Source organism: Uranotaenia lowii, chromosome 3 (assembly GCF_029784155.1).
Source record: "Uranotaenia lowii strain MFRU-FL chromosome 3, ASM2978415v1, whole genome shotgun sequence".
Taxonomy (NCBI): Eukaryota; Metazoa; Arthropoda; class Insecta; order Diptera; family Culicidae; genus Uranotaenia; species Uranotaenia lowii.
Window position 1 is genome coordinate 283,085,995 of NC_073693.1, and position 25,289 is coordinate 283,111,283.

The following is a 25,289-nucleotide window of genomic DNA, read 5'->3' on the forward strand; positions in this document are numbered from 1 at the left end:
ACAGCTAATACCTTTTTTGCCTAATAAGATACGTAGTTACAGTCTTCGAAAAAGTTGTTCTGCGGAAAATTTCCTCAGAAGAATTTATTAATTGGCACAAATTCCATTATCAGGCTCGGTTTCACAGAAGAAACAAAACTGATGTTGATTTTTCCGTAAAATATCTTAAATTTTCCCATACAAACCTTTAAGTTTAAATTTACTCATGAAATCGTTACTTAAAAATTCTGCAAAAAATCATGGATGAGTTTTGAATCAATACAAAGTTTTTTAGACCCCAGGGTTTGAGAAATTCAGAAATGGCCCCCAAATCGACTCAGTCTACAGTGCTTATTTAGGAGCAAAATTGTTTCAAGGTAACAGATTTAGATAGCACTGGAAATGAACAGTTTTACAATTGTGTTGTGTCTTTTGCACAAGACTAGCATACTAAGAGATTGAAAATTTTAGTTCTAATGGATTTTTTCTTAGTTTCGTGTTCAAGTTCAAAAAAAGTAAATTTAGCTATTTCTTAAGACACTCTAAGGAAAGGATGCATTTCCCTTTGCCAATATGTGTTGTCTTTTTGCTAAAAATGTGTACAAACGTGCACTTTTCCCAATACGTGATTTATTCTCTCATAATTGGCGTGGGCTTCTCCTCGAAAAAAAAAATCTCTACCACTATATACAAATATTCGAGCAAAAACAAAATAGAATATGCTAATAGAGGCAGAGAATAAAATCTATCCCTTCAGCAAACAAATCTCACTTCAATAGCAGCCAATTGTAGATTTTCTATATGTTTTGTTTAGCTTTCACAGGTGATAAATCTAAAGCAGTATGAGATATTGAAATATTTCAGCAGCATTCGAGATCTCTACAAAGACTTTTTCGAGACAACTAGTATAAAATTGGTCAATTAGTTATTTTTTAACGGTCGCCATGTAACAATATGACTCGCTGTGTAAATTATCCAATCGGTTTTTTTCCTAATTTCATATACATATCTGAGCTATTTTGAAAATAATGATTTTGTTAAAATAAAACACAGTTTCTCCTTATGGCATAGTTTGAAACTAACTTTAAAAGTTGAAATAAAGTAAGTAATTTAAAAAAAAACCTTCAGCAAACTTCCAGATTTCACCAAGCAGTAAGGATGAAATTGGAAGATCTCTGGACCTTTAATACGAATAGGACAGATTGTACTATTTGCGTTTTGATTCGTCAGATTTGAAAATTCATATTTGAAACACAAGAAAAAGCACCACATTATCCAACTAAATCATACAAAGCACAACTGTCAAAGCTTCCAGGAAGAAGAATTTTAGTCACGATTTCTATTCATCGAACAAAGTGCTAGAAATGAGCAATTCCAGAAAGCCTAAAAAACTTTTAAGAGTCTGTTTTATGAAACTCTCTTTTGCTTAAATATTCGACAAGATATCTCAAATTAACAAAAGTCACATAATAGCTCAACATAAGGTTGCCAGATTGCCAAGTTTCATCCGGGTTTGCCCGGATTTTGAAAACAAAATTCGAGAACAGTCCGGCCCGACCCGATTGCCCGAATTCCATTAAAAAATGCCTAGATTTTGCCCGGATCTATTCACTTTATTTGGCTAATCAAAAAAAAAAATAATACAAATAGGGTTGTAAAATTTGTATACATATTTATGGCTCCAAAACGAAATTTTTTGAGCAGAGCCTTAAAATACAATTAAAAATATTTCGATGAGTTTTGATAGAAAAAAAAAATATAAGAAATATTTTTTTTTACTTATTTCTGAGTTTTGACAAAATTTGTCCGGATATATTCCGGATTTTTGGTCGTCAATCTTGAAATCTAATGCCCGGATTTGTCAGGTCCGGATACGTGCTGATAAAAATTCTGGCAAACTTAGCTTAACAGAAGTGTTCAACTTTCACACTTGGCTGTGTAAATGACATTTTGGTGAAGAGAAAACAGTTTGTAAACTCGCTTTCAACAAATAACAAACTGTTGAAGCACTAAAATCCACTGTAAACCTTTAAAGCTCTACTGTCCGATAGAATCGACGGTGAATAAAGAGTGTAAATGCTGTAAAAAACTAAATATGAATGTGAATGAGTTAAACAAGTTGTCAATCAATCAATTGAAAAGTTTTTCAGAAGAATTAAAGGAAAATATTTAGAATTTAAAAAAAAATTACTAAGAAAATTTATATGACCCATTCCAAATACCCCTCAAATGGAGAACCGATTTTTATTTTTCAAAAACACATGCACATTACTAGAAAGGTTTTTTCTTGAGCTTCAAAATCCAGTGCAGAGCCGAACGTAAGTGTAAGAACAGTCTCAGAAAAAGTTAATTGATAAAAAGTCTAAAAACAGCTACATTTGAATAACTGTCAAAAATTCTGTGTTTCGTGTTTTATAAATCTAAAGATGCCAAAATGTCACAAATTACGTCAATTTTCCAATTCACTTTTCAAAAAATTTCTACTGTAACTGGGACAGCTTTGGCGATTGATTCATTAAAAAGTACGATTTTTACACCACTTTTTTACATTTTTTGTGGTCATGATCTTAAATTTTTTTAAATATTTTTTTCCATATATGCAACGTATAGCTTCTAACTTCAGCTTTTTCAGGCACCAAATGAATTTTTTCTCGAGCTCTTAATAACTGACTTACAGCCATTTTCCCGAAGCATGTTTTTTAAGATTTTTTTTTCTTAGACTACAAATAACTTCAAAATCCATGATTGTAGCTGAATATTGTCTGAGAACTATATTTGAGTTACGTTACAAGCTTTCTAAAACTATGAAATTTGTAAAAATCGGTTGAGAAACAAGAGAGTTTTAGCGGAAAAGGTGTTAGGGGTCATTTGACCCCCGGCGGTATAAATAGGTATATTCACAGTGCCGGTATGTTTAGTGTTAAACGTCACATATTGTCAAAAATAGGGTGTCTTCAATTTTTTTGAGAATTTAATGCAATTTTCAGAATGAAAATCGGTTCAAAAGTTTGTGAGTTGTGACGTCACGAAAATTGATTTGGTTTTTTTTTTGAAAACGTAATTTTGGTCAACCGAGTGTTCTTTTAATTTGAGTGTTTTTAAAGCTTTTGTGACAGAACTTCATCTGAAGAACGCATTTCGATAAAATTTATCATAAAACAGTTATTGAGCTTCAAAAACGGCGTCATGTCATGTATTTTTCGTTAATTGGTCCTTCAGAAGCTAATTTTTGATGCTCAATATCTTTTTTCTATCATAACCCTTATCGAAATGGGACCTTGGGTTGAAATATTTGTCATAATAAAAAAGAAATTGACCGAGAGAGACTTAAGAAATTGGAGCAAAACTGGATTTTCATGTTCCTTACAAACAAAATTCCTCATAATTCCGAACAAATTTCAGGCTCATTGCACCATCTCTTCCCGTGGTAAAATCAACCAAATATAGCTTTGGACTTTGTGCTAGACCAAGGATAATTTTTAGCTTGGAAGTTATAAAATTTTCATAAATCGACTGATATGGCACTCTAGTGTCCATTTATAAATTTTCAACAAATCGAAGGTTTTTGAAATTATCATTTATTTTGCCTTTTCTTTGCAATAAAATATTTAAAAAATTCAGAAACACATTTAAACGCTTATACAAATAAGCTTTACCTAGTATTGTTTTTTATAAGTATTCACAATAAATCGCACAATAAATTTTGAATAATATTGCAAACCTTATCTGTTTATATGGGCCTTTATTAATTAAATTCACTTAATTTTTTTTGGGAATAAATGGGTCTATTTCATCACCAAATAACATAATTTGTTGAGTTTCTAAGCTTTTTTTAGTTTTTAGTTATTTTAAAATTATAGTTTGATTTATTTCATGTAGCTGTACATTAAATATCGTGACGTCACAACCGTGTTTTTAAAAAAGTGACGCGTTGTGACGTCACGAAACTAAATCGCTCCAAAATAAATTTAAATCAAAATTTCAAAAAATCAAAAAACAGCGATTTGTTGGCTGTAAAGGATTGATATATTTTTTTTAAATTTTCATAAAGTTTGATCGAACAGAAGAGCAGAAATGTACGATTTTGTAAAAAAAAAATACCAGAAAAGTGAAAAAAATTGCGCGTTGTGACGTCACGATTTCTATTGGTCATATGAAAAGAGAAAATTTCTCTCAAACGTCATTGAATTGAAATTGAAAGTTCAGAAAAGTTCATCAGTGTACACTAAACTTTAAACTAGGTTGAAAATTCAACGAGCTTAATTTTGCTACGATCATTCTGGAAATTTTTAATGCCTGCAATAATAATGCTGAAAATTGCAAGACGATGAGAATTAAAAATTCAATGAAGGGTTCAGGTTCAGGATTTGAAATTAAGATTTAACATCCAGTAAGATTTAGAAAAAAAAGCTGGAGGTTTAAGATTCAAATTAAGAATTCAATGAAGGGTTCAGATCCAGAATTTAAAATTAAGATTTCACGTCCATAGGTAAGATTTCGAAAAAAAAACCTGTTAAAGATTCAAATTAAGAATTCAATGAAAGGTTCAAATCCAGAAATTAAAATTAAGATTTCTCATCCAGAGGTAAGATTTGGAAAAAACAAAGCTGGAGGTTTAAGATTCAAGTTAAGAATTCAATGAAGTGTTCAGATACCGAATTTAAAATTAAGATTTCACATCCAGAGGTAAGATTTGGAAAAAGCTGGAGGTTTAAGTTTCAAATTAAGAATTCAATGAAGGGTTCAGATCCAGAATTTAAAGTTAAGATTTCACATCCAGAGGTAAGATTTTGAAAAAAAGCTGGAGGTTTAAGAATTCAAATTAAGAATTCAATGAAGGGTTCAGATCCAAAATTTAAAATTAAGATTTTACATCCAGAGGTAAGATTGGAAAAAAAGCTGGAGATTATAGTTTGATTTATTTCATGTAGCTGTACATAAAATATTGTGACGTCACAACCGTTTTTTTTAATGTCGCGTTGTGACGTCACGAAACTAAATCGCTTTAAAATAAATTTAAATCAAAATTTCAAAAATTCAAAAACAGCGATTTGTTGGTTGAAATGAATTGATACTGTTCTGAAATTTTCATAAAGTTTGATCGAATAGAAGAGCAGAACTGTACGGTTTTGTAAAAAATACCAGAAAAGTGGAAAAAATGGCGCGTTTTGACGTCACGATTTCTATTGCTTATATTTTGATAACTATTCGTTCAATACAAATACTGTTGCTAGAGGTTTAAATTCTGAACTTAGAGATATAATTTTTTTCAATGTGCGCAATAAACCGTAAAATTTTCAAATAATATACAAAATAATTGATTTACAAACGTTGTGACGTCACGCTGGAATGGTTCATATGAAAAGGGAAAATTTCTCTCAAAGATCATCTGAATTATAGGTAATGCTGTTGGGGAGTTGGAAAATTTCGCAATTTAGCTTGAAAAAAATTGTAGAGAAATTATAATTTCGTTCAACATTTAGATACATTCCCTTAATAACTGAAGTTATTGTAGGGTTCATTCAAATCAAAGAGCATATCTCCAAATCTTTTTTTTTGAGCATTAACTCATTATGATTTTGTACAGAATTGTCAAGTAACATGACCCTGGAAAATTGAAAGTTCAGAAAAGTTCATCAGTGTATTCAAAAGCTTTTATCCTTTTTGCTCACCCTCAGATCCAAAGCTAAATATATCACAATTTGAACAGAGTCGTCAAAGAAACTCTTAAACGTTTCCTACACTAAACTCTAAACTGGATTGAAAATTCAACGAGGTTTAATTTGCTACGTTTATTCTGGAATTTATAGTTGCCTGCAATTATAATGCTAAAAATTGCAAAAAGAGATTCAAAAATTCAAAGCAAAATTTAAAATTTAAGTAGAGGTTAACGGGGATGAAGAGTTCAGATCTAGAATTTAAAATGAAGATTTCACAGAGGTAAGATTTGGAGAAAAAAAAGCTGGAGGTTTAAGATTCAAATTAAGAATTTAATGAAGGGTTCAGATCCAGATTTTAAAATTAAAATTTTTACATCCAGAGGTAAGATTTGGAAAAAAACTGGAGGTTTAAGATTCAAGTTAAGAATTCAATGAAGGGTGCAGATCCAGAATTTAAAATGAAGATTTTACATCCAGAGGTAAGATTTGGAGAAAAAAACTGGAGGTTTGAGATTCAAATTAAGAATTCAATGAAGGGTTCCGATCCAGAATTTAAAATTAAGATTTCACATCCAGAGGTAAGATTTGGAAAAAAAAAGCTGTAGGTATAAGAATTCAAATTAAGAATTCAATGAAGGGTTCAGATCCAGAATTTAAAATTATGATTTCACATCCAGAGATAAAATTGGAAAAAAACTGGAGGTTTAAGATTGAAATTTATAATTCAATGAAAAGTTCAGATCCAAAATTTAAAATTATGATTTCACATCCAGAGGTAAGATTGGGAAAAAAAACTGGAGGTTTAAAATTCAAATTAAGAATTTTGAATTCAGGTTTAAGAATCAACATTAAAATTTAAGTAAGATTCAGAGTTAAAAACTATGTGCTCGATTAATAATTCAGCATAAGAATATTGCTCAAGAATTTAGAATTGGAGCGCTTAGGATCTGGGAATGTAAGTGCCCAAATGATAGTTTCGAAAAAACGGGCTTCAAATTTCACATGGTGCTAAAATTTATATATGTTTCTTATTCAAGCAGCTTCAATTCAAGCGAAAAAGTGAAAAAAAAATCATAAGCAATTTCAGTTTTTCACCAGACATAGATTAAGATATAAAGACCTTTAGTATACCCAATTCAAAATTTATAATTTTGGCACTTGCACCCCTCTGGTCCTGAGGATCTCCTGAGGAAAACAGACTCAGAGTTCAACACTCAAAATACTGAACGAATTGGGAGTTCAGATTCAGAATTCTGTTACAGGATACAGATTTTTTTTTTCATAAGAATTAAAAATTCAAATTTAGATAAAGAATTTATACTATACATACAGTCAGAATTCAAATCCAGAATCAAGATTCAGAACACAGACTTAGGATTAAAATTCTGAAGCAAATTGAAAACCAGAAGCAGACTTCAAATCTAAAAAGAGCTTTTCCGCGATAAACTTTTCAATTGATTGATGTTCAACTTGGTATGAAATATGGTCTGTAAAGTATGATAAAAATGTGTAAAGTTGGAAGTCGTTTTCCCACAAACGCGCCAGCCGTTGGTTTTCTTCGGGACTTTTGGGGGACAGTTTATCCCCCTCTTCTTTGGGGTCCACGTCCCACTTACCGTTCGCTCTCATCAGCAGCCGCCGAAGCCTCTGACAGTTTAGCGGTGGCGGAAGCCAGACGTTCTTCCGAACGTTCCAGATCTTCCTCCAACAGCTGAATACGACGGTTCAGGGCAGCGACTTCGGATTCGGCCTGTAAAAAGGGAAGAGAAAAAAAGAAAGACGGGGATTAGCATTTGTTTAAGTTTTATTGAGGTGGGTCTATCAATTAAAGCGTGAAATGTTTTGACTCGAATGAAAGAAATGAAACCAAAAAAGAAAAAAACAAATATTTTTAAGACGTTTTGCTACACATTAGAAGTCGAAAACGAGCGTAAGTTTTCAAATCGATTAGTGACACCCCCTTCTTGGGCATGATTTAATCCAAAGCCATGGCAACAAAACGTTCCGTTTCAACTTTTGAAATATGCAACTTGGTTGTGATTGGATTTAAGCTGAGCTCAGAACGAATTGATGACCACAATAATGATGGCGTCCGATGGACGCTACCGCCATTCACAATGTAATACGATAGGAAATTTATGACCTGCCGGGCGAGAAGCATTCTGGAGCTTCCTCGCATCATTTGTGTTTTAAAAATAACTTGGCACCCAAATCTCAGATTGGCTGATGATTCTCCTACTTTCCTACTTTTCTAGAATTCGCTTAGTACTCCTAAAAGAGGCTTTAAAATATAAGTCAAACTTTAAAGAATCCAATCCTAGAGTAGTCAGATGACAACTTTTGCATCCGCGCAGATTAGAGTGTACTTCGATCGGTAAGGGATCTTCGATAGATCGAATTGCAACCATGTGTATTGTGTGTTTATTATTGTCCATCGATTGATGATGTGTAGCGTTGCGCGTCGCGTGTGGCGCGTATACACATTACATAACCTCACTTAGCGCAGCACACGATCCATCCCCGTCCGGATACGGATTCAGTTCTCGGCCACTAGCCATGAAATACCGTGGCACGTCGAAGGGCGTCGTCGGCATTCATCGATGTCAATCGAAGGTGGAGATTCCAATTTCAATCGATCACGGTGGCGTGCAGTAGCTATCGCTAGGTTAGGCCACGTGTGTGATGTGGGGGACATCGGATCCCCCCGATTAGATCGTGAAGTCGATAGCTCGGATTGAATCCAATGCTGGTCCAACAATCGATCGTTCTGCTTCAACGGATCGGTACAAATGTTACCGAAGAGAGAGAGATAACTTCCCATGATGGTGATCGAAAGGTGGAATGTTTTGCTACAACCAAAATGGCACCGACCCGACAAGATACGGGTCGTTACGGTTCAGGAAAATTAACCGATAGAATCTGCCTAAATACCCTCCCTCTCTATATTCAAACAATCGGCTAAAGTACGCAAACTAATGGTAGATGATCGGAGTGCACAAGTGGGTGAAAATCGAATCACCCAGGCGTGACACTAGACAGACTACTCTTGAAAAAAAAACGGCAGTTTCCAAATAAACTTTGCTCTTTTTTACCATTTTTTTGTTTTTGGTACTGATGGTGGTTTTTACAGTTGAAAGTTAGTTTCCGGTTTGAGTACCTTTTTTTCAATTTTCGTTGCACCCCAATTTGTTGTTCGGTGATCGTTCAATCAGCGATCTGTGAAAACTGATTTCTGATGCCATAGGTTCCGCTGATATTGGCTTTATGGAGCCAAATCCGAAGGTTTTGTTTGGTGTACAATTGGAGTTTTTCAGCTTAGAAATGTGTACCGTAACTGAGCCGTAGCAAATAGCGTTATGATAAGTGAAACATTGTTTTGTACAATTTACTATACAGTTTCATTATTTGTTTGATTGGTTTGTAGTACTATCGATATTTTAAAAGGTTGTATGGTTTCTAAGAATCTACATTTTCCGCATTGATTTGAAGGAAACTGGCTTTTCGTGGTAAGTATACCTTCTTAAGAATTATTTGATAGAGTTGGTTGTTAAAGAGAAGGATAGAAAGAGAAAAAAAGTCATATCACTATTTGGGAACATTGGTCCCATATGGCTACCTTAGGGAACATCACTTGTGTAGCTTAGCGAACTGAGTAGTTTTGATCAAACCTAATAACTAATGATTGTTAAGGTTCGGAACTCAGTGACGGATAAAATATATTTTAGAAAAGGCTTCAAAACTCCAACAGAGTTGAAAAATACTTCATACACAGTTTGGAGCTTTCTTCTATCTATACTTGAAGTGAGATCTAATGTTACAAACTTTTCCGCTATTGTGAAAATATAAAAAAAAATATCTCTAATTCATTCTTCATCATCCTATTTTAAAGAAATACCCCAAAGATGTTACCTAACTTCGCTCATATAAATATCATTTGGGTAATACTTTTACGACAATTTTTCTATACCACGAATCTGACTCGTAGTCATAAATTTTTAAGGGAATAAAATCATTACTGCGATTCCAACTATTTGTTACAATTTGAAGGGATAATATTTCTCCCATTTGACTGAGGATGGAAAAGAACCTATGCAATAAGTAAAGATTTCACGTGTCTGACTCGTGGATGAGAATTTGTGCAAAAAGTGAACACACCAAGAGATTTGAACAAATTTGCATCTCAGATTCTGTGTCACAAAATACAGAATTTTGAAATAATTTCAGATTTCACAGATATTTTTAAAGTTTAAATGTATTTCCAAAGTAATAATTTTTTATGCCAATAAAAAATTTAAATTTCTTACTAAGAATTAGAAAAGGATGCAAAAATTCGTAATCCTTTTTGTTTTTTCTCAACTAAAATGTAAAAAAAACCCAATTTGTCATGAATTTTCAATGAAATTAAAGGAAATAGTATCACAGAATTTTTGAGTAAAATCGCAGAAAATGAAAACAATTTTTTTTCACAAGAAACAAACAATTTTCTTTCCTTGAGCTTGAGTAGGACTCGTAAGATTTTCAGTCGTAGCACAAATTAATCTCCATACGTTAGACTTAGGGTGGGCTAACCGAATTTACCGAAACCGGTAAAACCGGTAAAACCGTCCATTTTCCAATACAGGAAATACCGGATTTTGGGGCGGTAAAAAAACCGGTATTTCCGGTAAATTTTTCATCATTCTTTGGCACTGTATTTTTTTACTTTTTCTCGGGATTTTCATCCCGAAGGATGATTCATCCCTCTTTGGCACTGTAATAAAATTGACACAGCTAAATGGTTTTTTTTAACAAATATATATGAGTACAAATACTCATATTTTGTTCAATCAGTTTCAAACTTTTAGCTAAATAAACCTTACTGCAAGGTTTATGTGAGATTTGATTATTGCTAAAACTTGCCGATGTAACTTTTTGAATTAAAGCTAGAGTGGCGTTCAAAAGAGCATTGACAAGCTGCCATCTCTCTTTCAGATGATATTTTTTCATGAAATTTAACACATTTCAGTTCAGCTATCAAACTAACGCTTCTGTACAAATGTACAATGACTGGAAAAAAGATACAGCTACAAGAAATTCATGTAGTTTGCATTGAAAAACTGAAAAAATAAAAGATGCAAAAATTTTTAATCTATAAAAAAGGCCAAGTTTATCAAAATCGTTCTAAGCGGTGCGCGGGCTTTCAAAAATTTAAAACCAAAAATGTTGAATACTTCCTACTTTGTTTTAAAACATAAAATGTTTCAACAGAGTCAGCACTTAAACATATGTTAGAATTTTTGTATGAAGTTTCTCTTTCAACATTTTCAAGATAATTGATGAAACTCTGTTGTTTTTATTTTCAACACTGTTGAAGCATTTTCTTTTTCCAGACAGAGCAGTAACAAAGTTTTTATAAATTTGCAACAGTATTATAGCAACAAAGAGCGTAAGGATCAGATCCAAACAACTATATTTATTGCTGAATTTTGACTGTTTTTTTTATAGATTTTTATTTGAATTTGTTCGTTTTAATTTTGTAAAGGCAAATTCAATGCTATCACGACCTAGGTTTCCGGGAAAGCATCTGTATTTTAGACAACAATAATCTGTAATTTTGTGAGTCAACCAAAAACTTTGTGACAGTGTTTTATTTTTTTTAGAAAATAATTAAGTCATTTTTTAACGAAACATCTTTTTGTATATCAAATCTCATATCATTTCCATGAGACTATAAAATTTTTTACTTAATCTGTAGAATCGGTTCTGTAATCTGAATACTATTCTACAGAGTTTAGGACAAAAGTTCGTCGAAAATTGTATGAAACTTCTATAATTTCTGCAACCTCAATGCAAAATTATAATAATAAAATGACGATGACAAAAATAATGATTATCATGAGCGTGATGATAAATGTATGACAGAGGGATAATTTAAAGGCACAATACCATATTTTTCAATTGAAAACGATGCAATATCTATTGCGTTATAAATTCTAAGCATTTTATGTCATTACTACTACAATTAGACGAAACCTTTTCATGAATTCGGAATTCTTTGAAAAATACCGGTTTTATCGGTTTAATAAATTACAAATACCGAAATACCGATTTTGAAAAAAAACCGGTAAATCCGACCACCCTAGTTAGACTCGAAGTTATAACTTGAGGGCATGATTTGGAAATATAAAAAAGTTTGACAAAAAGATATTTCATCATTTTCAAATGTTCCCAACCTGAATAAAAACATTTAGTACAATATATCAATTCAAGAAAAATGATATTCAATCTATATTGTCATATTTTCAGAGCCATTGTTTTAACTCCCAATTTTTTTAAGAACAAGTTTTCAAAAATGTTTCCTATGAGTTTAATTGATCCTTAGAGCCTATACCGTAGGAATAAACCGCCTCATGAGGGCTGTTGGGTTCCAATTTTTTGCTATGATAGTTTTGCTCAAACAATGCATAACACAAATTAAGAATTTTTTATGCTATTTGATTATTCAATTTTAAGATCTTTTACATTAACAGGTTTTCGTATAAAATAGAAGCTTTTGAAAATACATCATATTTTTTTTAAAATTATAAGCTATATTTATATAAGGAAACCTTCAGTAACAAGATTAAATCTTTAAATTTGCTTACAAAAACTGGCGAACTTAGCTTATTTTATTTGAACATAGATTAAGTTTTTTTTAAGAAACCTTCAAAATAAATTAAATTTTCAAAAGTTAAGGTAGTAAAATAAAATCAGATTCTTGCAAACTCATTTCAAGTTTTATTTTTTAGTTTGAAATTTGGCTATTGAAAAACGGCAATTGCAAATGTTAAACAATACATACAAATTTTTAAATTTCTGGCAATTTCTTTTACAGGAATATTACAAAAAAAAAACTCATCGAAAATCAATTCTATAATTCAAATCCTGTAAAAATCACGATTTCTAATTTGAAAAAAAAATAAACTCAAATTCTCCAATTCTAATTTAAATTTGTAGCTAAGCTTAACCATTCTAAATGAGTTGTTAACGAATTTGAAATTTCAAAATTAAACTAACAATAAAAATTATAAGTATGCGATCTATTGCAATATAAATTACCCAACGAAAAAGTCATTTTGATAATTTTATCGTAATTGAAACCAATTTGAGCTGAATCCAAATTTAAATTTTGAATATTTATTCTAAATCTTAATTCTGCCCCTGGCGGATCTTTATTTAAGAACTTATCCGATACAACTGTGTTCGATGTTTACTCTTGGGCTCGAACTCGCGGACATCGGCTCAGGAGACAATAGACTTGCCAACTGACTTGACAAACAAGCCCTGCTCATTAAAAATTTGAATTTTAGATTTGTTTTCGAATTTCAATGAGATTCCTGATGTAAAAACACGATTCCTGAATTTGAATTTCAAATCAGCATTACCATTACAGGCCAAGAATTGAAATTTGTTCAAGGTTCTCAACCATGAATTTATAATTTCAATTCTGATGTTTTGGGTTTCAATCTGAAATTATTATTTTTGTTATTACTTTTCATGCAACTTGCAAATTTGAAATAAATGTGAATAAAATAAAAAAAAAAAAAGGTGAATCTAATTCTAAGTTTTCAATTCTGGATCATCATTTTTAAGCTATATATCTAAAGTTTGGATTTAGAAAAAGAATTTTTTTTAATTTTTTTTAATGAGATTTTAAAGAATTGGGGTTGAGTCCTACGAATGAAAATCAAACAAAACCCAGGATGGTTTCAAATATTTTTTTAATATTCAGAAAATTATTATCTTAACATATTACGTACCAAATACGCGATATCACGCTTTCCTGCTTGCCGCTATGCTATATTTAGAAGCATAACTCAAATGTTTTAAATTCAATAATGAAACTATTTTCGACAAAGATCATCACTACACTTTCGGTAATTTAAAAATACTAATTTAGATAAAGTTGGTCCAGCGATTTCTGAGATTTCGAATACGTTAATATTCAAAACGCATATGAATTTCAAAAATCATGTATCCAGTTTTGAATGAAATTAAGAACCAAATTTAAGCGATTACAAAACAGCTTTTTATTTCTATTTTTTATGATAATTCGAACTGAAAATCAAGAATTCCAAACTGGATAAAGAACCCGAAATATGAAAACAGAATTGCAATGAGGTTTTTAATAATAATGGAACAAGGAATTCTGAAATGAGTATAATCTCCTTTAAAATTTAATGTTCAAAAACGAATTTCTATCAACAAGTAAGAAAATTTTGAAAACTGAATCAGAATTAGTTTAGTATTAGTTTTTGAGGTTTTAGAATTATTTCTGAGTTAGGATTGTTACTCATGAATAACCTTACCCAATGGTCAAAACTTGATTAAGAATTTCAAATTTTGAGTTTAGCGTAGAATACCTCGTTTGCTTCTCTGGAACCTCATAAGGGGGGTTACTTTCAATAATGAAATTGTTTTTCGCACTACGAAAATGCACTACGCACTACGAAAATAAAAAATAAAAAAATAAAAAAAATCATCTACGGGATCAAATATCGTCCTAATTTTCGGAGCATAGAAAATTAGAATTACAGAATATCAGAAACTGTAAAAGACGACGATTTTTAAAGATATGATGAAAACAAGAAAATGGAACCAAGTCTCTCCATTTTTCCCTAATAACATTCCACGAGTGTGATTCTTTATCAAGAACTCAAGCAATGAGTTTGAACAGTAAAAGCAGTTCAAAAGTCGACACACGAAACTCGATTCGTGCTAAACCAATACAAGGAATGTCAATTTGTCACTACTAACAACTCTCATCTCTAAAAAGTTTTAATGAGCTTTGAATCAAGTTTGAATTCTCACCATAAAAAAATTCTATCGGTTCGTAAAAAGTAGAGGACCGAACTAACAAATCTAAGGTACACCAAAATTACCTTCTCTTATTTCCCAACTTGCACTTGATGCTATCAATTAACTTGATGCTATCAACTTCACAGGATGACATAATTCCTGTCGAATCCTTTAGATGCCCTTTTACAAAAATTGGATGAATCCTCTGAAATTCCCATAAAAAAATGGTTTTTTGTATGTTTTTTTTTATTCGATATGAAGTATGTTTTAACTTATCAGATTAGTAGGAAATTCCTCAATGGCATATTTGCCCATACATTTGAGGGTTATCAAATACTATCATTGTGATTTTGTAAGTTTGTAAAAATCAACACTATTCTTTCCTTATCTGTTTTCAAAGAGTTATTTGAAGATTTTAGGTGTTTTTCTGTGAATTTATGTAAATTGGATGCAGAAAACTGGCCCCTACTTACAAGCATTTCTGAAAGCCAAAGCTTTGACTGTGAAAGAAATTTGCTTATGAGATCTAAAAAATAGTCGAAACTAAACTTTCTAATCCTATGATTATTATACAGTCCATCCACCACCCAGTGAACTAAAATTGAAACATCCGTTATATTTTTTCTATTGGTATTCCTGGATCTGGTTGCTGCCAGCTGTCAATAGTCACTTTTATATGCAGAAGTCAGTCTTTCGGTCTTTCTGCGAAAGTCTTCAAAAAATTAAATTTTTGATACCAATTTGAATTGGAAATTGAGATTGAAGAGAAATAGTTCTTTTGCTTTCATTTTTCAGTGTCTAGCCATATTATGTCAGGTCATCCTATCCTATAATTTCATCTCAATACATTTCGAAACAAATACGAGATTTTTCGTTTTTCGCGATGACTAATCCTAGAAGCATTACTCCAATGTTATAAATCTTATGATGAAACGTGATCCTACAAAATTGAAAACAATACTTTCGGTAATTCAAAAATATTAGATTTGTAAAATTTGGTCCAGCGAATTTTGAGATGTAAAATACCGAATTTTGATGTTTCTCGGCTTAGATTTCTTCGCTGTCTTTAATGTGTTAACAAATGTGTTATCATGTAAAACAAGTTTAGATTTTTCTAAAATTCTAAAAGTAAATCGAGACATCAACATACACACAATCTTTAACAAGAGAAAACGTCTGGAATTGATGATTTCGAGTCCTAACACTTATCCCTTATACAGGCTGCAAACCTATTTTTGATCTTGCTTGATGTCTGAAAATTTACTATGAGTAGCCCAATATCACAATATCAAACGGAATTCCGTGTATATCTTATCATACCAAACCAATCGTTATCGAGAAGGTGCCGATAGCATTGATTATCTTGCTCTTTTTTTTTTGGTTCAAGTTGTAGAAAAAGAGGATATATCACAATTTCCGGTTGTGAAAGTCTCAAATTTCAGTGTTGGACCGACAATTAGGTCAACTGACTGACTAGACTACCGGTTTCAATTTGGTTCCACCTCATTGAAGGCCTCACTAAGTCTAGAGAAATTTAATAGTACCTACATATCCTGTGGTGAAGCCCACTGACCTATTAGAAGGAGTTGTTCCATTGGCATTTAGAATCCGGTTGTTTTGGTGATCTATCAGGCAGAACGACCTTTACGTGCGTAAAAAGCCTTCGAAACAGAAAATTTATCTTAGACTCGTGAAGAGTATACAGTACTTTCAATTCCTTACAACTCACAAGTTACACGACCATCGCAAGATGACTCACCGTACAAGCAAATCCATTTCTCGCAAGACTAATGAGCTAACCAAATCAAGCAAATCAACCGATACCGCGCGCTAGCTAGATAAGGTACGCTTACTTGCGGTAGAGACGAGAAATAAAATAAAAATTTCTCGAGAAAAGGACTGGTGATCAGAAATATGGAAACCTGCCTGTAGCTCGGGGTAGAACTCTAGGGTATATCTCCGGGCTAGATCTAACTCTCTACGCGACCCCCTAAAAAGGGGGTGTCTGATTGCCGAGAGATACTGCAATCGTCAATCGTGATCCCCGGTGCGGACCCAAGCAGAATCGCGAATGACCTTGAGGGATGAATGACATCACCACAGATACAAACCGGATAGCCATTTTTGCGATTGCGACGTGCGCTATGCGCGCGGGACGACCTTAAAAGGAGTAAGAGAGTTGTCACAATCGATAACACTTCTCAGTCCGAAGAATCCAATTCGGGGGGACTGAGCTCGGACACACAACGAGAAAATATGGTGACTAATCACCTGTGGAAGTTGATGAATCGCTTGAAATCGTCAAAGGAAAGCGTCCGGTGACGTTCAGTTACCAATATGGGGAGTTCATAGAAGTTTCACAACATACATAAGTACAGGTACTTGGCGCAATGCTTTTGATGACATCGCGCATTGACCACTAGGCAAACAGAAAGTATGGAAGAGTGTGATGTCATTTGCCACAAGCACGACGACGATGATGATGGTATGAAGAATGATGGGTTCGCTGAAACTATTCGGAGTTCCTTCGATTTTGAAGGACGGTTCGGTGATTGATCCAAAAATCGTGGGAAGTGTCCAACGAGATTGGTACAAGGAATTTGGCTCATCAAAAATTCCATCGCGTTAGCCGTTATAACCGGCATGACAACACAACTGCCTAAGCCGGCAAGTGACCGGACTTGAAATCGCATTGGCGACGGCGACGACTATTCGTCGCCGCTGTTGTCGCTTACATGGCGACCGTCATTATGCTCAAGGTCGACCATTAGCCGAACGCTTCCTCTTTTTCCGATTGGGAGCTGACTTCATCGGCCGGGCCGATTGTCGAGTGAGTGTAGTTGGTGGAACCGAAAGTACCTCCGAAAAAGACTCCACCAACAACCTTGAAGTCGTCCAAAAAGCCTACTTACTTGAAACGATTAGAGCTGAGTCGTGCCGAGCGGTTTGTCTCATCATGCATTCCGCATTTGCGGTACTAATACACCGGCACCCGCACGCCGCAACACACATGTTGTGGTTTAATGTGTGGTAAGTGGCCGACGAATCGAGCAAAGCTCGCCGGCCGGGGCGTGGTACCCACCACAGTCCGATTTTTTTTTTATTAAAATGCACTCCTCGTCGAATCAATCCGGCCGGAGAAGAAGAGCCAAAAAAAAGAGTGCTCTGCTCAAAGACAGTCAATGGGTGTTGAGAGCTCCCCGAAGTCATGAAGAGAAAAAAAAGTGCAACCATGTTGGGCACCTACTTCGGTAGGAGGAAGGCACTTGAATCGAGTACCCCCAAAGTAACCTCCACACATTCACCTTGACTTGGAAACAGTGTGATGGTTAGATTGAACCACCACTAGGAAACCTCCTCGGAAAGACTCGAGAGTTCGAGGGATCCCGCGAGACACCTCATCGCGTTAGGCCAATGAGTTCCATTACCAGAGCTAGCTACTTAGCATATTTGGCTTGGAAAATTGTCTTCTTGATACCCACCACACCACGAAAGAGGAATTCGATAAATGAGATTAACGTGATTCGGCCGGGGAGCGGATACTGAATTAAAAATTCATAACGCCAAGAAATGCCGGATGATTCGGCTTCGGATGGAATTAATTTATCGTTCGATAACTTCTGCTGCTTGGCAGGTAGACGAAATTAATCATAATCTCAATCAACTGTATGGATTTGAATCAGAAATTAAGAACCAAAATTGAGCTCGGAATCTCAAATCATTGAAATCTGAATATGAGTGGAAATGAAAACTCAACCTGAGTTTTGAGCCTGGAAGCTTAATTTGAGTTCAAATTAGTTTTCCTTGTTCTCAACTTTAACTCAAGAATCAAAATTTTCAGCCCGAATCCAAATTTCTAAAATGACGTCGGCACTTAAAATGTGAATCTCTAAACTTTAAGAAGTGTGGCCTATAAATTTAACATTTTTTCTGGCCTTTTAAGCTTATTCTGACAATAAATATTTCTCCCACAACTCTGCTTTATCAATATTCAAGGGTTACATTTTCAAAGTAAGAAAAAATTATCAAAAAGTTGGCAATATTTTTAGAAACATCGATTATATCCGCTTAATTCATTCAAAATTACTTTTATTGAGTTATTAAATTAAGATTGGTCCATCACCTAATAGCTGAATGCCAGCCCAGAATAATTTCAAATTTGATATCTTTATCGTTTGAGATGATCATGGTTGGTCGGCTCCTCCCAAAACACAAAGAGCCGGAAGAAAACAACACTGTTTTCAGTTCGGCTTCCGAGTGTAATTCTCTTTCACTGATCGTGCTCTACTCGTTATCCGAATTCACGCGAGCTGTAAGCAGTGTTGCCACATCCAAATCTGTACCGCTCATAAAAAAATCTTTTTCATCTGTACCGAAAACTCAAAAATCTGTACCGTGAAGATTTTGGTTCCTTATTTTTAATCTTAAAAAAGACAGATACTTTATTGCACATAGTACAGTTTTTTAATTAAAATTTTTTGTGAAACTCATTTAATCATTTTTATTTTCTCTCTTTAGTCACTGACATTAAAAAATATTTTTTATAACAAACACTTCATAAAGTTCATGATGTTTATGCATAGTTTTATTAAAACGATTTATGAGCGTTATATTTAATACAACATTTTTCGATCCGCCGTTGATCCTTAAAAAACTTTTCGTTCTAAGGATAGTGGGGGATTATAATCAGATATTTAATTATTTGTAGCAAATTTGGAAATCTAATAATTCCATCGTGTACTTCCCAGTAAGGAACTCCTATCGCCAGAATAATAAGACTAACTTTTGACTCATTTTCTAGAAAGTTTTCAATAAACTGGATGAAAGAAAAATGTAGAAACTTTTTTGTTTTTAAAAGTCAAAAATTAAATTTTGAAAATCTGTCATCTGTACGTACAGATTCTGTATCAAAAATAAGCTCAAAAATCTGTACCTCCTATCTATGTATCTGTTCATGTGGCAACCATGGCTGTAAGTGATCCGGACGGCATGTGTGAGAGCTTTCGCATCTGAGCTGGAGAAAGAGAATTCTAGCCAAGAGCGCCCCGCAGCGTTGCCAGATTGCAAACCACTCAAGTCCGTAGGTTTGACGAAAATCGAAAAATGTATTGATTTTGGCAAAATTTAACTTTACTTTTTTTTTGGTCGTCAGGTCAAATTTTCGACTATCAGCAGAATCCTGTTAATTTTTTCGATAATCCGTAGAAAACCGGTAGGAAATGCTGAAAGTCCGTAGATTGTGAGCATCGATCCGTAGCTCCTTAGAAATGCTTAAAATCCGTAGATCTGACAACGCTGTTCCTCAGTGTAAATGAAGAAAAAAAATATTTAGACTCCTACCACACAACGTAAAAACAATAACAATAATGTTTTCCCTGCTGTCAGCGTTGCCACATTCAAATCTTTACTCTTATTAAAACAAAATAAGACCAACACAAAATCTGCACCGAAATGTGCATCAACAAAAAAAAACATCTTCAGTGGAAAAAATTAGGAAAATCAGTAGTATTTTTTTTGTAATTGTTGTTTGACTGTTGATATCATTTCTGTTCTCTAAATTATTCAATAATCAAAATTAATTATATATCTAAAAGGTGTTTTAAAATCAGGAAGCTACTTTAAACTTTGTTATTATTTCTCAAAATTGGCGAATTTCACATGAATCTGACTTCTGTCTTTTTCTAAATGAAATGTTCAATAAATACGGTTTCGTTTGGTTATTTCAAAACGCTTTCCAGGGCGGCCTTTCGAAAATCAGGACAAATACTGAAATATTAGGACACCTCTGGCACCTCTGAATCAGAAAGCAGGGTTTTTTTTCTCGTGAACGTACCAAGAAAAAAACTGTGTTAACACTCAGATTTCTCCTCAACACAATGCGCAATACATTTTTCCGGAGAAGGGAATTCTCTTCATCAGCAGATGTGAATGCTCTCGCTCACTCTTATGTGTTGACAATCTCACTTTTTATTGCAGTGCGATTTGTCTCTCCCCGTACAGCTTAAGGAGAGCATATGAAAAAAATTCTCTCACTCTCTTTCATCGGATAAGTCTATCTGCGAAGTTTTGCCCCATCCATGGAGATTCAATTGACTCCATCTATTTTTTTTCTAAATCGATGCGATCGAAAGAGAGCGGAACTTAGCACAAAAAAAAACAAGTTCATGTTTCAAGTTTGGGGAAGAGTGACTTTTTAAAAGCAAAATTCCTGAACAAAAAAATAAGTTGCAACCTCCAGAAAGACGGTTTTCAGCAATTCAGCTAAGACTAAGGTTGTCAGAATATTTTCAACACGTATCCGGGCTATTTTATCTAAAAACCTGGCAAAATCCGGGCATTTGAATTCAACATTGTCGAACAAAATCCGGGAAATTTGGTCAAAACCTGGGAATTACTCATCCAAAATCAAGAAAAAAACTTGAAAAAAATTGTTTACATCAACATTTATCAGCAGATTTTAAATCGTAAGGTAAGCTTTTTAGTTTGATTTGAGAACGAGAATAATCCTGGGCGAAATCCGGCTTTTCTTATGAGAACCGGGCTAGAACGGACTTTGCCCAAATTTTATATTCATTATCCGGGAAAACTCGGATAAAACCAGGCAATCTGGCAACCTTAGCTTTCCACAAGTTTTTCGAGAGAGCTATGGTCGGCGATGTAAAGAAATGGATTCTTTTTTTGAAGGGCACAAGTTCATTTTATATTCGTTTGAATCCTTTAAAAAGTAAATACATTATGGGATGAGCACTGCCCTAAAAGCTCAACCTTTCCCTGGAATGCTTTTAATGAGAAAATTTGATATTTCTTATATGTTTTTTTGCAGAAAAAGTTCACCAAATACTTCCCAATTCGATTTAAGATAGAACGTTGCAAGGAGAGTGTGACCAATAGATTCTCGTAATTGTTGTTCAAAATTACGAAAGTTTTCATCAATATGGGAAACCAAGTTCAATGACAGTGACCTAAAGGCAATCTTCAGCAAAACGGGTTTTAAATAATCCAGTAAAGAAGTTGATTTTTCGCAAGCTCAAGTCTGCGACAGCAAGAGAGCTTCTTGTTAAGACCTCTTTTTGATGTTTTTGTCAGACATATTCTCAAGTGAAAGAACTTCCCGAATTTGATTGGGCCAGAACAAACATTAAATTCTTATTTTGTTACCTCCCTCCTTCTAATTTTCGGTAAGGATTAAGGCATTTTATTGGAAAACTTCATGAATTCTTCGATAATTCAAACAATTGGAAGAGCAAAAATCAAACTGCTGAAGATGGAAATTGGGTCACTCACTTATTATATTCGAAATTTTTAAACCCAATTTTCCGTTTTTTTTAAATCAATTACATTATGTCACAATATATTAAAAACTTGTATTATTTTTGAAATTCTAAAAAAAAAATATTTAAATCTATCACAAACATCTTTCTGCATCTAGTGAACAATGTTTGGCATAAATTTGCCAAAACCCCATTTGATTGTTTTGTATGTTTTTAACCATATTTATGGAAAAAACGAGCAATATCCGATGTTCAACAACTGTCAAAACTTAACCAATAAGCAAAAACTAATAGAAATTTTCGTTTATTTTATATAATCTATACAAACATTCGTCTGAAACAGACTGAAATATTTTTTCATCTGGTAATGGCAACACTTTGAATTTAATTTTCATGAATATTTGCTTGATACTAGATTGGCCTATTGCTCATAATAGCACCAAATTTGAATGTGTAAATGTGAAATTTTGCAAATGTACATCATATTTAATCTCAAATTTTATTTTGAAATAAAAGTTTTATTTTTTTTTTAACAATTGAGGAATTTCTGCAACAATATTGAAATTGTGCGAAATAGCCGTCTGTTCAATTTATTTACAACTCGAAATCCGATCTAAATTTGGAACACAAAATTAAAGTTTGGGAGCACAACCTTTGATTTAAATTTGAATTTTGAACCTGATATTTGAATTTTAAATTTTAAATATGATTCGAAAATTTTGTTTGGAAACAAATTCTGATTTACTAAACATAAATAAAACTGAGGTTCTGCTTTCAAGTTTCAGCTTCAAGACACAAGTTACAAATTTCAGATTCGGTTTCTACATGAAAAATTAAAATTTCAGATTCAAATCTACCATCCTGAATCTATATTTGAGATTCAAGTTCTAGGTTAGAGTCCATATTTTAATCTAGATTTTACATTTGATTTCGAGTTTGTTATGCCAATTTCAGGATACAAATGAACACTAGAATTACGATAAGATTTTGAGTGTAGGTTCCAAATTTAAAATGCATTTTTCAGAATTAAAATACTGAATAATGACGCAGATAACAGATTCTTGATTCTAATTGCAGAATTCCAAAGGTTGATTTGTATTCCAAGAATTCAGAATCCGATTTGTAAATTTAATTAAAGTTGTTAAATTAAGAATCAGATGCAGAATTAGATTATGTATCGGCTTTTAATCGTGAATAATTTCAACAGCTTTACCCTGTTTCGAATTCGAATTAGATACATGTTTTCTGAGAAACTAAAAGACAAATAAAATATTTTTAAACGTGTTTTATGTAATCAATAAACACTCGAAAATTCCTGCTTTTAATAAGAGGTCAGTCAGTCAAGCTGTCATCGGTTTCTGCCTTCAGAACGAAGATGAAAATTTAAAACAAATCGTGGACCCAGAACTCTGAAGCCAGATTTAAGATTTCAAAGTTAAGATTCAGACCTTGGACCATGTTTTAGTTTTAGAATTCAAGCTTCAGTTTGAGAGTTGAGATCTTGATCAAAATTCCTCGAATGAAGAATTCAGGTTTTAGTTTTTAGATGTGTGATTGCAAATTGAAATTTCAGTATATGTTTCAACTTCAGACTCTTATTTAAAAACCAGATTCAGGTTTTGAGATTTCAAACCAAATTTCAATTTTAGATCTAAGATTAAGAATTAAGTTTCAAGTGAAGAATTTAGGTTTCAGATCCAGAAATGAGATAAAAGTGCAGATAAAGGTTCATATTTTTTATCGACCAACATTTGAGATTCTGCAATTATTAGAAAAATGCGAAATTATAATCTGCTCTAAGATGCAGGTTTCAAATTTCGAATCCAAAAACGAGAAATCAGTTTCAGTGTTTGGATTCAAAAAGACTTTGGTTTTAGATTTGGAAGTCAAAATAGCAGATTTGGTTTCACAGGCTAGAAATTAATTGAAATTGGAGATTAAGCAATCAAATATCGAATTTGTGATTCAGGAACCAGAATTCAGAATACAGATTTAATGTTTGTGATTGCAGATTTAAAATTCAGTACAGATTTCTCCATCGAGATTCAAATGTTAAGGTCAGATTAAGATTAGAATACTTAAATGTTTGTAATTAAAATCTGAGATTCAGAGGAACAGAGAAAAAGTATGAAATTTAGATTTAAATTGAAATTTAGATTATGAAATTCAATTTCAAGTTTAATTTATTTATTTTTTTTTTTTTTAATGTTTTGAAAGAAAAAAAAAATTAAAATCAGATCTAGGATTCTGATGTTTAATTCCGAATCCAGTATTTCAATTTCAGGGGCAGGTTTCAGTTCCAGATAAAATTTCAGGTTTGTCAAAATTTAGAACTAATTTTTTTTCAAAATTCTGATTTTTTTTCAATTTCCTTACGACTTAATCGATGAGAGTTGAGATTACAAAACTACAGGTGTCAAAACGAGCTAACAGAACAACCGAAGAAAGTGGTTGTTATTTCCCGATTTTATCCCAAAAGAAAAAGGGGATTGAACTTCATCAACATTCACAATCCAACCTTCCCAACTAGAGAAGAAAAAAGCCAACGAAGAAAAACTACTGTTTTTCTACAACTGTTTTCCTCCTGCTTACAGCAACTTGGTTGGTCTCTTTTGTTTTTGGTTGTTGTTTTCCCGTCTTCGGTTCACTTGAGTTTCGAGACATTAGAAAGCAAGACGGTATGTGTGAGTCCATCCTCGGGTTCTCGGGGAAACATTTTACGACTTTGACACTTGGGATTGCCACTCGTCCCGGAACGAAACGGAGGCATGCGCACAGAGAATGTACGGTTCTTCGCCGTTTTTGGTGCAAGTAGTAGTGGTACTGCACTGTTTTTTTTTTCGTTGGTAGAACCATTGAAAATTCCAAAAATGTATTTGCTTCGGGATTTTGCAGCGGTGCAAGAAGGGAATTGAAACCACCTTACAACGATGGTGTGGATGAGTCAAAACGCTTCAACCAATTGATCGATCGTTCGATCAAGGGGGTTTGAAACCACCTGTTTACCGAGAGAATCCAATGTGGCCATCTTCTCGGGATCGGAACCAATACTTATGGTTCGATCGTGTCAGGGAAGAGTGACATTTTTTTCAAGTTTTTACAAATTGAAGGTGTGAGTAAACATAAAAGTTTACTTCGACAGAAGTTCGCAATCGAAGCGCAGCCGAGAGTGGTGATTTGTGGCTTCCAAAAACGGCTTAGTTGCCGGACAAGGACGATTGCCATGAATGGAATTAGCTCGAGTAGCTGTTACTCATTACAACTCTCGGGGCTCGGATTGACAATCTGTACCACCTTGACAGATCTCTCTGACACTTGTGACTTGACGCCAGCTAGTCAGACGCAAAACAAACTAGGTGATGCGCTCAACGCAAGGTGGCGTATCTGTCGTTCGTTATCTCTCCCCTCATTGCGGGCAGGGTTGATTAATCAGCGGTTTTCGCTAGAGATTGTTCCAAAAGTGGAAAGGAATAATGTTTCCTGTGCCCCCTTGCCCTAACCAATTCCATCAGAAAGTAGCGATTGTTCGCCGCGAGACCAACCGGTAATTGTCGTGCCATAA

The 25,289-nt window shown here is 33.5% G+C and overlaps 1 protein-coding gene across 22 annotated transcripts in view; it reads right to left on the reverse strand.

The window, feature by feature from the left end:
• LOC129756687 (tropomyosin-2-like) overlaps positions 1-25,289 on the reverse strand; it is a 145,142-nt gene that overhangs the window by 50,445 nt on the left and 69,408 nt on the right. For all 22 annotated transcript variants that reach the window (XM_055753637.1, XM_055753638.1, XM_055753632.1 and 19 more), the window contains one exon: positions 7,256-7,389. In XM_055753637.1, the coding sequence (XP_055609612.1) occupies positions 7,256-7,389 (134 nt within the window). The remainder of the gene's footprint in view (positions 1-7,255; positions 7,390-25,289) is intronic.